Source organism: Cupressus sempervirens, chromosome 1, assembly GCF_028749045.1.
Source record: "Cupressus sempervirens isolate cs-2001-9-10 chromosome 1, ASM2874904v1, whole genome shotgun sequence".
Taxonomy (NCBI): Eukaryota; Viridiplantae; Streptophyta; class Pinopsida; order Cupressales; family Cupressaceae; genus Cupressus; species Cupressus sempervirens.
In genome coordinates this window covers 624,985,399-625,001,035 of record NC_143118.1, presented here as the reverse complement: position 1 = coordinate 625,001,035, position 15,637 = coordinate 624,985,399, and the positions used below count along the sequence as shown (strand labels likewise).

General features: G+C 36.0%; 1 protein-coding gene across 1 annotated transcript in view; it reads left to right on the top strand.

Moving 5' to 3' along the window:
- Window positions 1–523: 523 nt before the first annotated feature.
- Window positions 524–15,637, top strand: part of LOC149579478 (glycine-rich domain-containing protein 1-like) — a 323,178-nt gene continuing 308,064 nt past the window's right edge. Inside the window, exons 1-3 of the mRNA XM_089809026.1 lie at window positions 524–929; window positions 8,802–8,919; window positions 9,036–9,287. Of these exons, the coding sequence (XP_089665152.1) occupies window positions 766–929; window positions 8,802–8,919; window positions 9,036–9,287 (534 nt within the window). The 5' untranslated portion in view covers window positions 524–765. The remainder of the gene's footprint in view (window positions 930–8,801; window positions 8,920–9,035; window positions 9,288–15,637) is intronic.

Here is a 15,637-nt window from a genome sequence, read left to right as displayed (position 1 = left end):
TTTACTTACATCAACTCTGTGTGTGTGTGAGAGAGAGATAAAGAGATAAATTTTGAGTAATTTTTTGAAATATAGTGAAAAGAATAATATGCTCTTATAGCACATAGTGATCCTTCTTGCTTTATAACTCTTTCCACATTCAATTAAATTTTATTCTTTTTTATAACAATTTTGACAACAAATTGCACTGTAGAAAAACCATACAATTTGTGCTTCAAAAATTATATAATTAAATTTTGATAACAATATCACAATATATATATATAATTAAATTTTGATAACAATATCACAATATATATATATAGAAAAACCAAATAGTAAATACAAATTAGGCTGTAATATATATATATATATATATAGAAAAACCAAATAGTAAATACAAATTAGGCTTACTGAATATAGAATCTTCTTTCTTGCAAGAACTATGCAACCAAAGAAAGAAAGGGATTGACAAACATTTTTTCCATTTATTAAATAGATTGAAAATCATACATAATTATATTTTGATTTAGATTTATTTAATAAATATAAAATAATGTCCTGTTTGAGTGCATTCTTCTGAATGCACAGACAATTGGCAATCGGATATTCCTGTAATACTACAATAACAATAACAATAATGAATTGAGGCCGGCAGTCCGTAGCCTGTACTCCAAATCCGGAAGTTTCCAAACAATTTCAAAGGACAATGACTTATTGTAAAGCTCTGTCGTTAGAAATACCGTAGGAGGTGTCTCACGAGTGGACTGGAACTTACAGTAAGCTATGGATGCTCGACATGAACATGAATGGTGCAGAGCACAAAATATAAATTTCACAGCACAAGATCTGGTGACTGCTGCCAAAGAACAATTTCTTTTCCTTCAATCTGTGGATTCATGCTACCCTTCTCTTTATCGGGGTCCTCTTCTACTTGCAGCAGTAAGAAGGTAAATTTTACACATGCTTACTTCGAAATGAATTTTTATCCAGAGGCATTTGAATTTCTTTTTGGTATTTAGTGTATTTTTTTTATAAACATTTTTATTATATCTATCAAAATTTAAGATTACCTTATTTTTTTCCTGCATTTATTGCATTTTACAATGACCCTTCCATTTTATTTGAGGTTTAGCGTACAATTTGTACTGAAGTTGCTACCTTAAATTTGTTTGTTATGTCTTTTACACGTTGAATGTTTCTGATGTAAATCAATGTTGCTCTGTGCAAATCATCATTAGTTACATATTTGCTTTGGTTTTGGTCTTGGTTTGCTGTTTGTTTTATTCGTAATAAATTTTAAAAACAAAAATTACATAAGGCAGCATTATGGACTGTGTAGTTGGTACTTAAAAGATTTATTTGGAGTTTAATAATTGTGGAAGGTAACCTAGTTTTAACCAATAGGTTTTTGCTAAATAAGGATATTTTTGTAGTACTAAGCGGTGTTATAATTATTTGCAATATAAGAATTCTATCATTCCCTGTGCTTTATTTTCTTAGAGTGTCTCTATGTCTACTATTACTAGTTTTTATCGCACAAACGGGAAAACAGACACTTAAAAATTAGAAAGTTTGGATAATGAATATGGAAATACATTTATATTCAATGATCTTTAAGATTTGGTTGAGAATCAACCCACACCCCTATGGATGTTGCTAGGTTGTCCGAGTTTCACCAGTGAGACAGCAAAGCTTTAACGCTATTAAAATCTTAAGTTATCATTGGCATATAAGCTATAAAAGGTGAAGCTTGGAAAGCTTGGAAGTCACTTCAGGATTTATATGACAAGCAACCTGCATAAAAGAGAATTGATCTGTTAATACAATTGTTATAACAGTTAACTTGACGATGTGAAGATGTTACAGAATACATCTACAGGGTGGAAAATGTTAACAAAGAATATAGTACTGCAGGTGGTAAAATTGAAGATGGTATGCTGATCATTAATGTTTTGATTGGACTTACTTATAACTACATAAACCTCTTGGAAATGTTCGGTGATAAACTAAGACTAATGGGACTGAAATGGGAATTGGAGGATCCACCAGGAATTTGAAGGACCATTCCCTTCTCAGGTTTGCTTGGAGAATATATAGAATATCTAAATATCATTTTCAGTAGGAATAAGTGGTTTGCTTTTAATTTAGTGGTGTTTTCTAAATTAATGTTACAGTGTGTTTCGTTGTGTTCGTCTTTGGTCTACTTTTGTGGAGCATTGATGACTAGTGGGGTTATGGTATTCTATTTCCACCTCTTAATTAGTAGCATGGAATGTAGGTCTTTAGGATTAGTTGGTGAGTGGTTTTATGCCTCTGCCAGGCTCATGTCAAAGAAGTAGAGGTCAAGCCGCATAAATTGATATGTGGTCAGCTAGTTGGTCATTAGTTGGGGGTGCACCTAAGGGTTGTTTCCACAAGGAATATTTAAGACAATAGTCCTTATAGTTGGTAATGAAAAAATTTGCTCATATTGCTTGTGGTTTAAATGGTCAAAGGCGTGTTGATAGATTATAGTTTTGCACGTTCATGTTAAGTAGTGTTAGGAAGAGAAATTGGATCTTCAAATTGTGGGAAGTAGTGGCACAAGGCACGAGATGCACAAGACTAACAAGTGTTGCTCACATAGGAATTGGTGCATGTTGATGCACCTAGGAGCCTATGCTGCAAGACAAAACAATCTTCACCAAACAATGAGAAGCAATAAACAAATAAGCTATTGCATCGAGGAATGATTGATGCATTGATATGAATGAGATATCATACATTGTACAAACCATGTGCTTATAACACAAAATATGGGAGAGATAACTGCATGTCAAATTACAAAAGAAAGTAGGTGTAACTACTCCTTGTAACAAAAAATGTACTTTACTAAGTACATAAAATTTCCTAAGTAAACTTAAGAAATTAAATTGTTCATGGATAAAATGTGTACACTAGTGCCCCGCCCCACCCTTAAGTGCAAATTAGGGAGAAAAATGTGAGAGATACAAACAACAAATGAAAATGCAATATGCAATATGAGATTCATTTTGGGTCTTAGTAACATCACCATATTACTTACCCATTCACAACTATAATGCAATAAAATGTAAATCTCTCACAATTGAAGCAAAGGAGAAAAGCCCCGTGGGAGAAAAATACTCTCCAAAAGATGGGAAACAAATAGAAGAGAAAGGAAGGAGGACTGCTCAAGACACCCCAAGGACAATTTCCTTCACCCCTAACATTGATCAAAAACAAAATATAGCAAGGAGATGCCAAAGTTTTAGTAAAGATGTCTATGAATTGATGCTCCATAGACAAATACTTCAAAGCACGAAGACCATCCTCAATCAATTGCTAAATGAAGTACATGTGGATCTCGATACGCTTAGTGACTGATGCTCCACTAGTTTGTGAGAAATATGTATGGCATTCCGATTATCACACCAAAAAGTAGGGGGATGATCAACAAGAAAGCCAAGCGCAATCATTGGCTGTTGAAGCCAAAGAACCTCTTAACTAACCAAGTTTGCTTTTTGATACTCAACCTTAGTTGATAATAATGCAATATCAATTTTCTTCTTGCAAGAGTAAGCAATTAGACTAGAAACAAGACAAATGACAAAGCCAAAAGTAGACTTTTGATCATCAACATCACTAGCCCAAGCTAACTCAGTGGAGCTCACAAACTTAGTAGCACCTAACGTGTAGTGAATGCCAAAAGTGCGTGAATGCATTAGAAGATGCACTTGGCTTCCTACCAATGACTCTCATGAGGATCTTGAGAGAAATGGGAGACAAGACCAATTGCAAAGGAAACATTAGGACAATTTTGTCAAATACAAAAGGTTGCCATACATTGTCAATACAAGGTAGCATTAACTTATTGAATAATGTAATTAGTAGATAGCACAACACATGACTGAAAAGGAGTAGGGGCTTGATCTCAACCAGTCATACCAAATCTCTAGAACAAATCAAGAGCATACCTCTGCTGAAAAATAGAAATACCAACATAAGACTAATGAATCTAAGAAACAAGGATGTAATGTTCCTGACCTCCGTGTGGTGACTCGACTGACCTCAAGCCAATAGGACTGTACAGTATGCACATGCAGTATGACTGTATGATATTGCTGAATTGTGGGCCGTACGGTATTGAAGGATGGAGGAAGCCATACGGTTGCTAAGTGACAATACGGTGGTAGACAGGGTGGAGTGGTTGAAGGCCATATGTTGGATTAAGGGTAAGGCCATACGGTGTGCAAAGTAGTTGTACCGTGGGGGGGGCTATGATGGTCGTACGGTAGGGGACACTACGGAAGTGACAGCCACGAGGCCGTACAGTGGTGCAACAATCATGCCGTATGATGGTGCAATAGGCAGGCCGTATGGTAGGTACTAAGTTGTTGCCAAAGGAGGGCCATACAGATGGTGGATGGAGCTTAGAGTAAGAGGAAATGCAGTTGACAAACTGTACGGAAGATACACCAATCAACAAAGGAAATACCAATATTTACCAGAGATTGAGCACAGTAGAGTAGATCAAATAAACGAGTTATTTCCTCAATTCACAATATGATGGTGCTTTGATTTGCTAGATCTGAGCAAAGTATTATAGGCGACGGAATAGGGTGAAGGTTGAATCCCACCAAAATCGGAAACAAGCCAAATAGGGAAGATCTTTCACTTCCAAAATGGCGAACAACAAAGAATCCCAACAGGAATTCGTAGTTTAAGAAATAATAATCAAATTGCATACCTACAACTTCCTACAAGCCATGCTTAAATACCCGTTGGGAAAACTTTCCGAGGGTGTACAAAGATAGCTGATGGCTAAACTTATGGAAACAAAACTTAAACGAGTCTAAGATAATTTAAATCAATCGGCCCATTAACAACGGTTTGATTAATAATCTATTTTATGATGGGGATATCATAGGCCTCTTGTCCCAAATTTTGCTTGTCCTTAAGCAAACGCAATGCCAGATGTTGTAGAATGTACTCGCCTTCCTAGGTTGCATCATCTAGAGGCAAGTGTTTCCAGCGTACCAAATATTCCTTGATCGTTCTATTCTGCAGGATCTTCTAACGTACTTCAATAATCTCGGCTGGTTCCAATATGAGCTTTTCTTCTTCATTGAGTGGCAAAAGTTTTGTAGCTACCATGACACTCTGTCCCACAGCTTTCTTTAGGCAAGAAACATGAAAAACGTTATGAATACAGAACCCCTCCAGAAGTTCTAGCTCGGAGGCGACTTCACCGATGTGGAAAACTACATGATAAGGGCCATAAAATCGTGGCTTTAGTTTTTTTATTCCTTTTTCTTTCAATGAGGATTGCTGGTATGGCTGGAGCATGAGATAGACCAACTCTCCTACTTCGAAACTCCTCCTTATTCGGTGTCTTTTGGCATACATCTTTTGTTAATTCTATGCCCATTGTAAGTTTTCCTTCGGGCATCTTAGGATGTCTTGTCACTCCTAAAGCCAATCCCTCACCCTTGGTGCACGATTGTCACCCAGAACTGTGTCGATGAAGGAAAGGGGTTTGTACCCATATAGAGCTTTGAATGGTGCCATCCTGATGGACATGTGGTACGTGGTATTGTAACAATATTCTCCTAGGTGTATCCATTTGACCCACACTCGTTCTTGTGCCTAAACATAGTTTTGAAGGTAACCTTCAAGCCACTTGTTCACAATCTCCGTTTGTCCATCTGTCTGAGGGTGGTAACTAGTACTTGGTGACAATTCTGTCCCTGCCAACCAAAACAGTACTATCCAGAAGATGTTGAAAAATTGCAAGATTGTGAATTGATTGATCTTACCATACAACTCTTCAAGCTTATCCCATACCTCTTAAGGTGTTTCACACTCAACAATATGGAACAAGTTATTTGATCCATGAAGACCTACGAGTCCTTTCAGCTCATCCGTTTTGTTTCTATGAACAAACTTGTTAAATTTCTTAGTAAACTTGGGTTTGTCAACATCCAACATTTGCCACAGACCTCAAGATTGCAGCAATTGTGACATCTTGAGCTTCCATGGGTGGAGTGGGCAATTCAATCCTAGGGTCTTAACATAGTCTACAAGGTACACACCGAGGATTGAAATGCACTACAATCCCTATAATGAATACAAAACAAAATTACAATTCCCAAAAACCAATTTTGCCAACAAAGTGATAATTAGCAACTTGCCACTTGAAGCAATAAAAATTGGCATAAAATGGAAACATATTTAGAAAGTGCCTCCACCATAATGTAGTTCATCAAAGAAGCTTTTTGACAGTGTCCTGTTTTCCATAAATGGGCTTTGAATGCAAAAGTTACACAAGTTTGGAAAAAAATGTTCCATGGGGATGCATCTTGCACCAAGAAAATGTGTGCCTTTGTTGTGGGGGTATTTCCAAGACTTGGGGACTTAGGGTAAATGTCCCCCCCACATATCCACTATCGCTACCACCTCCACCAAGGATGTGGTCGCTTGCTATATGCCACATGCCACGACATACTAATTGCACTCTTGAACTTCAGAAAATTAGTTTTCCTTTCATGGGACACTCACAAAGATGTTATATTGTAAGTTTTACCTTGAAGATTTTAACCGCTTCGTCATTGTCCCTCTACCATCCCCTCGCCATCCTCAAATTAAGGCCCTTGGTTCCCCATCCCTGAAACCTGTACTCACATCCCCACATCCCCCCTTTAGGAAACTCTATGGAACTATGAAAAAAGGCTCATTTTGAATCCATATAGGCTTTTGATTGCTTCATATTACCATCAAGGTAGAAAGTGAGAAACTTTTGATGCCCATGTGGATCTCGATATACGACATGTGGTAGTCTCCTACACCACATTACCAAGTCAACTCAACAATCACCATTCTCAACACGCCATTTAACCAAGTCAAATTAATAAGCATCACTCACTATTAGCTTAACCAAGGTCAAAAAGCACTATTCTCAACACACTACGTAACCAAGTCAAGTCCTACATATGAGATGAGTAAACACACGCTGCATGATGATGACCGGGTTATTAAAAAGAAAGGAACCACTCCAAATAAAGCTTGTGGGAGGACTAAGTCCCCAAACACAATGCTAGAAAACTGCTTTTCACGGGTCCATGCCTCTACTTGTCGTGTAAAAAAAAGAATGCTAATGCTAAATAAAAACTTTACAATATTATCAAGTTCGCTTCAAGTCAAGGAGCAATCAATCATCAAAATAGAAGAGTGCACAAACCAAACACAACAAACACTAGTAGAGGCGTTCACTTCAAGTCAAGGAGCAATCAATCATCAATGTAGAAGAGTGCACAAGCCAAACACAACAAACACAAGTAAAGGTGTTTGCCAAATAAATGCGGCTTTTGATAGATATGACTCATGACCAATATAAAATCATCAGCCCTAATTGCCTCAAAAAACTTGAGGATGCCCGATCAAACACTATCAATAGTGTTGATGACCTCAACAAATTAAAACTTGCTAAATTACAGAATGAGATCCATGGAAAACTATGAAATGAACTGGCTAGTTGGTGATCAATAAAGCCAATTTATAGTGAATGAGCTGACCCAATGGAACTACCATCACAAATCTACTCCTGGCCACACAAGAATAGAGCACAATTGAATGGTGAAAGAGGTCGATCAAGCTTGAAACCCGTATTTAGAGCCATGGTAAAAGAGGTCAATCAAGTTTGAAGCCCCTTTTTAAAAGCAATGCAAACGAACAATCTACAGTAAACACAAACAAACTCCAAACAATTCCCTCAATGGAACAATAGATCTCCCAGCTTGGATTAGCAATTAAAACAAAACAATAACCCTAGATAATAAAACCATTTTTGCCAAATGACAATGGCAGAGTAATTGCCAATAAATGCTCTCGTAGGAAAACAATGATCCCAGACCCTGCAAAATTCAATGAGCAAGATGGGACTGCAATCACTGTGGCTCTGATACCATGTTGATGAACCTAGGAGCCTGTATTGCAAGTCAAATCAACCTTCACCAAAAAATGACAAGCAACAAACAAAGAAGCTATTTCACCGGACAATGGTTGATTCATTAATGTGAATGAGATATCATACACTATACAAAGCAAATGCTTATAAAGCAAAATGTGGGAGAGAGTAATACATGTGATAAGGATAGATTGCCAAATCACAAAAGAGAGTAGGAGAAACCACTACTATTAACAAAAAATGATGTATCTAACTAATGTACAGCTGTAAATAGTATTTCCTAAGTAAACTTAAGAAATTGTGCACCAATAAATGTGTACACCAATAAAGGGTTGTGCAGAAGGGGGCACGTGTACAAGTGTCAATACAAGTTAATCAAATCAAGAGATAGGACATTGAGTTTATAGAGCAACCAAATGAGCAGAATCGATGGATGCTAGAGAATGTTTTGGTCCCCTTTGGATCAAAGGAGGTTTGTTTGGTTTATTATTGAACAGTTCATCCATAGGTACTTAATAATGCTGTGTTAGTTTAAATGATTTGTGTTGGGTAACTAATAGTTGGATCCTATGGAAAAAAATGGTTGTAGAAGTTAAGAGGGAAAGCTTCTATCAAAATCATTGACTACGCAATCAATATCAAAACTTTGTATTATATATGTTTGTAAGTTTATCTTATACCATTTTGGTAATGTAAATTTCCATTATTTTCTGTTAACTTGTTCTCAGATCCTACACGACCCATAGTCTTTAAAAGAACCATCTTTAATTTCTGGTATAGATATTAATGCATATATGGCTTTCAAATTTTTTAATTAATCAACACAACAAGATAAACATTTTGTTGAATTCTACAGGTACTTTAAGTACTGGCTTCCACTTTTTGTAGAGTTAGATGGGTACAGTGCTTCATTGATTCCTCTTGTTCCACCCTTGGAGTGTGGTTGGATATGGCACTGTCATAGATTAAATCTGGTACATATTTGTATTTTTTAATTTGTAATAAACAACTCAACATCATAAATTACGGATTATTAGTTTTAATTTGTTAACCTGAAAATCTGGAAAATAAAATATCTGTTTGGTTATAGGTAGCATATGAAAAAGACTGTCAGAGATTATTTGGAAAGGTGTTGGATCCTCCATTTGTAGATGCATCGATGAAGGAAATTGCTGTGGATGGAAGTGCATATGTTTGGAATAAGAGATATCCTGGGCATCCATATCAGTTAGATCCCAAAGACTACCTTGGCCTTTCAGATGCTGATGTCTGTTGTGAGGAAACACCATTTGAGCTTGAGATTGAGCAGGCTGTCTACAATCAGAAAAACTTCTATCATCAGGTATGTAAATTTAATTTAAATCGTGTTTTCCTAGTGTATAAATTGTATGATGAAATTAAGATTCAATTACATAGTTTTGAACTTTTGAGTATCAATCTTCATTTACCTCTTCTCTATTTTATGTGTAATATGTATGGTATCTTGTTTATAATCGAACTAGTGTGGAAGCTACACAGATTTCTATACAATTTCATGGAAATTTGGTGGGATAAAACCATGTTTGTAGCAGGTTCTAGATTTCTGTCAGTGAGCTGTTAAAATTAGAAACAAAGGCCATCAAAGAAGTTGAGAAAAATCTAATTTTGGAAGAATTTTCAAAGGAAAACTTAAAAAATCAAATAGATGTTTTAACAGATTCATGAGTCTCCTGGTTATCCAACAAGATGGATTAGATCACAGCTCACTGAAATCTGAAAAAATGATCTCTAAGGAAACTATTAACATGATATTTTTGATTCAGTGAATACATTGTAGAATGGCTTATTATAATATGATAGGAAATTAAACAAATCAGCCTATTATTAGAAAGAAACCCTCAACCAGTGACAACCTACCTAAACAATGTACTAGTGATATCATTAAAAAAGTAGAAGTAAACTTAAACCACTATACTGCATACAAATAAAAATGGTAACACTATTATTATAAAGTTTATATTAATCTAATCCCCTCTTCTCCCCACTCAACTGCTCCAATCCTCTTAATGACTAAATTAATAGAACTCCACGATTATCACTGAATTTGACATATTTATCTTTACCAGATTTTTGGTCATTATGTATGCAATCCCCTCTTGGGACAATAATAAAGACAAATGTCTTCTTTATCAACCAACTGGCCAATGTAATGGGATTACCATACTTAAATTCTGTTAAAGTATTGTAGCTGCAAGAGATATTTTAATACTTGATATTGTACCTGCACTGGTTGTCTTTATCTCCGAACAGTATTAAGTGCTGCATTTGAGCATGTTTGATATTTATTGGGTGGATATTTTGCAACCGACAATTTTAGGTAAAATCTAGTTGCAAAATAGGATGACCAACCATAGCGTGTGAGATAGAGTCTCTCCTACCTTAAAGGGAAGGCTCTTCCTTCTCACCGTTCCTTGGATCAACTCAAGGTAAGCAAGAATTTGAGAGATTTTGTGAAGGGGTGTTATCAATATTCTTTCATCTTAGCTTTTAGGAAATAATCCACTTACCCATGGAGCGAGTAATGGGCAAGATGAAATCTATAAATACACTTCTATCTAATAGCTGGAAACAATGATATCGATAAACCAACACCAGCTCAAAGACTAGCTGAAAGTCACCATGTCTCAGAGACTTGGACGCACCAGGGACTTGGGGACTCCGTTCACTTGTCCCCAGTGGCACCACCAGATTCCATCACCCCTACTGAGGATGGGGGAATGTCTCGATGTTGACTATTTGCTGATTCTAATATTTATGTTCAATGCTCGATGTTCCAATACAATGCAATGTTCAAGTATTTACTCTTTTACATCTTTATAACTTATATTGCAATACATCTTTTCATAATTAGTATTTTAAGTACCATATGTATAGTATATACAACCCCTTTTGTCCCCCGCCACCAATCCCCCACCGTCCCCCAATGTCCCCAAATTAAGGCTCCTTTGCCCCTCAGTTCTAGAAACTTGTCCCCTTGTCCCCCAGGGTAGTGTAACTATGCTGAAAGTGTACCGATTTGGCTCTAAGTCCAATTGTAATTCTAGATGAATAAGCTTTACTATTGGGGCACAAAGACTTTCAAAAGTAAAGATATCCTAATTATTTTGTGAATCAAGAAAGAGATATTAGCTATAGAGAAAGCTTCTAATCTATATATCTCTACAACAACTCCTAGTCAAAGTTTCAGATCCGGTTGCTTTCTAACTCTTTTTAAACTCAATTATCAAGAATGCAAAAAAACATGTGAATCAAAGACAACAAATGCAAATTACCGTCAAAGCTTCTAACTTGCACAAGTAACAATCTCACTCAATCAAAGTTTAGTCTCAATTGATTCTTTGTATTCACTTTTCTTTCAAAATGACGCTACACAATCAAAGTAATGCTTGTACAATTTCTCCAGAGCTCTCTTGCATACAATAAAAGATAGATTTTACAATAAGAGAACACTGCTTTATATAGGCAAAGGAGTTGAGAAAATGATGGAGGAAAAAGTGGGAGCAACTCAACCAACTTTGACTGAGTCTAACTGAAAAAGAAATTATTGGATTACATGTCATTACACATGCAACTCGTTTTACATGTAATTACATAATTTCATGCAATACATCCTCTTTGATCTACAAACATAAAAACAAAATAACTATCTTAAAGATTGTTCTTTAGTGCCTTGAATTTGATGATAAATTATGCATTGTAGGAAGATCAAAAATCTTCATTGGCTAAAATATGGTTTCCATTCTAACTTTATCGACATATGCTCATTTCACAATCTTCAAATTTGTTGCTAGAAAATCTTGCAAGTACTTTGCTAAAGATTTATACAAGGCAAACTTGTTCATTGTATGAGAACCAAAATCTTCAAAATCTAAATCAGCATTTATCTTGATTGTATAATCTGAAGTTATCCTTTCAACTGCAACCAAATTACCATGTTCATCAAGAATTTGACATTCCATTTGTTCTAAGTCACACGTGATCCCAACTTCTATTGCTTGACAATCTTCTAAACTGACCTGCAACTTTGTTACAAGCTTTCTCAGTGTCTCTTCCTTGTAACCCATGAGTCCATGATATCTGTAGAAAATTTCACTAGATGGAAGAACGTCACACGTAACCATGGCATATAGATCAGATTTAGCAATCTCATCCCAATCATTCAAAATTTCTTTCAAAGTATTAGCCTCCTGAGCCAAAGATGCAGACAAATCAAGAATCATTTCTTCAACATTTTTGATACATCCAAGAACTCTAGTCATATTTGTAATGACTTGTACTCCTTCATAAATGGCTTCTCACATCTAAGACTTCGCAACTCTACTATCCTCCTCTCCTTAGGTGTCTAAGATACAACAACTACATGTTGTGAGGATTGTTGTTGAATAACCTCGTTTAAGCGAGCAACCTCGTGCTTGAGTGATTTTTCTTTTCCCATAATTCATGATTGCTCTTTGACACATTAGCAAGTGTGTCTTGAGCATCATGTAAGCAACCCAACCGTGATTGCTTCCCAACTTCTACCTTGGTGAATTTGTAATCAGAATGAGTAAGTTCTTCAACTGGCTTGTTCACGAATGGCTCAACAATTTCAACAAACTTGGTCTTTTCAGAATCAACTACGATTCTTGAAACAATCTTATCTTTCAAAGATTTGGACTTAGTTTTCTTAATAGGAAGGTCACCTGGGGGTACGACAACCTTTCTTCTCTTCATTTTAATCCTACTTAACCATGCAAGCAAATTGAAATTTTCATCTATGGAAGCAGGTACAGTGGAGATCATTGGTGGAAGGTGTGAAAACAATGGAAAATTAATCCACATCATCATCTACTATACCCAGAAAAGGTGCTTCCTGCATGGATGGTTCTTGAGTTTGTGCAGGTCTTGGAGGAGATATGATCATGACTTCTCCTTCCTCCTCATCTTCGTCATAAAGTTCTTCGTCTGATTCTCCTTATGACTCTTGAACTTGTTTAGGTATCTAAGATAATTCAAATCCCTTACCACCTTTTAGTTTGAACTTGAGGGATTTCTTTATATTAGAAGAAGATGCTCCATCTTCATCAGCAATTTCTAATTGTGACTTACTTCCAAGAGGATCAATACTTCCACAATCCAAACCCAACTTTGGATTGACCCTTTTAAGACCTTTGACTTTCAACCACTTGTTGGTGTTTGCCAGAATGGATTGAAATCTATCAAGGATAGAAGTACCTTCCTTTGGCTACCATTGAATAAGGAAAGGGCATCATTTATGAAAACCATCCTGATGGCATTCTGGATCAAGAATATTACCATCATCTTTAACTTGGATATCAAATGGGATCTCAAGCATATTAAGATCAATGATCTGTTGCAAAGTCAACCTACAGTAGTCCATTTTCATTATATCCAACTTTGTCCGCATGTCAATCAAAATATCTTCTATATGATGGAAATGAGTGAATGCTCTCTTGATTTTTGAATTCATCTCTCTGTAATCAAAATTAAATTTGGCTTTGAACTTCTTCAATGTAACCAATTGAAGTTCTGCTTCCATGGCCTTTTCTTTGTGTACTAAATTTATCATGTAATGACCAATCACCAAGGGTTTAGCAGAAGAAACACCAAAACTTGGTCTATGCAAGGCATGTTGATCAGACTGAACCTCTGTGAGTTGTCTGGCCAATTCCATTAAAATGATCCTATCGGTAGCATACCTAGGGTATATGGTTCTCCTTTGAAATACCCAACTCTTAAATAAGTAAAGGTTGAAAACTAGATAAAGATGTAACCATACTGACTAACTTTATCCCAAGCTTCATTAGACACCCTTTTAACCAACATCTGCTTATCAAACAAACATTAAAAATGTCCAAAGAATGCATACTGAACTCTTTTGTAATGGTATTTACTATTAGTTAGAGTAATCTGATCATAACAGCCCCAAACTGGAATTTGAAGATGATCTCCTTTGGTTGAAAGCCCAAAAAAAGATCCCATAGCAATAGCAATATAGACGATAGGAATTCATGTAAAACGATGCTGATGTTCTTACAGAGCAATTGCTCACAAAGTGCAATGCTGATTAGGTCTCCCCAAAAGATATGTTCCTTATTATCAATAATTTGGAAAATGAACTTATACATCCATGGTTCAAAATCATTAGAATCTTTGAGACCACATATTCTACTAAGAAGGATAATTAGGTCTTTGTATTCTGGCTTGAAACTAGATTTGTGAATGGTTTGTGGCCATTTTGAGAAATTGTTTCTCTTGGAATCCAACCAATATAGATTAACATACTTATGATAATTTTCCTTATCCGCATTCCATATCTCCAAAGATGTCTCTTTGGTCAAATCCACACTTTGTACTATGCGGCACTTTGAAAATCTGTTCAATAACCTTAGGATCAAGGCTTATAATAACATTACCATCAACATCCTTGATGGTTTTTGACTTCTGACTGAAACACTTTACACATCCAAGAACAAATTCCAATTCCAGGGCAGCTATAGGAAAAGAAGACACCAAATGAATATTACTCTTAATACGTTTCATTTCATGACTAGTAGGAGCTTCTATCCATCACAAGAAATTGGTCATATCTACATGCCCGATCTCTGTATTTGACACACTATCAAGAATAGATGTAACCTAGGATGGAGTTGCGTGAGCCAACTCTTTATCATATTGATATTTCATTTTGCCTTCCAATCTTGTAGATGGGGGGCATCCCTTGTGCTTGTGCCACAACATGAAAATTCCAAAATGTGAACACTGATGCAGAGCCACACCTTGGAAAGCTCAGGAGGAATAATCACTCAACTGAGTTACTTCAAGGGGCACGTACATCACCCAAGATCGAACTGCCGCCAAACTCAATAGTCGATTATCTATATCCTTTCTAATCATTTGATTGCATGAATTGATAGATACAGGATTTAACACTAGACATTCATAAAAAATGGTTCTTCAAGAAACACCATGTTGACACCAAGATATATATAAAAATTTGAATCTTCGTATTCTCTGCTGCAAAACACAGAAGAACACCACAAGAAAACTGAAATTTGTTTCCAATGAAAATCCGTACCAACCCTCAAACCACTGAAACTTGCACAATAAAACCAAAACGCATTCTTTTCTTTCCAAAGTTGAATCTTCCAAAACTGAAAAAACACACTAAAACTGCAACTTTCTATCTTACTCCAATTCGAATGTTTTTTTACATAGCCGACTGGCTTATTTAAAACTGACTCCCCTTTTCTAATAAAAGGATGAGAAACGTTTTTTCGTCTTCTACCCCAAGAAAAGGATAAGAATTCGAAAACCGCCTACTACCTATTATTGGAATCTGACAATCATGCAGTAGGCCACATGTTTTTTTTTCCGTCTTCTATCCAAGAAAAGGATAAGAATCCGAAACTGCCTACTACCTATTATTGGAATCTGACAATCATTAAAACTATTCTAATTTAAAGAATCTACACCCGGTCCTAGGTGGCTATATCTGGAGAGCTCATCGAACTGCTACTCTAGGTATGCCACCACATGTAGGACATTTATTGAAAACATTAAATTTAAAATACAAAACATAAACCTTTCTTATTCTATTTCCCGCTCTGCTACTGCAGCAAACACATCATCAAAGGATATTGGTTCCATAAA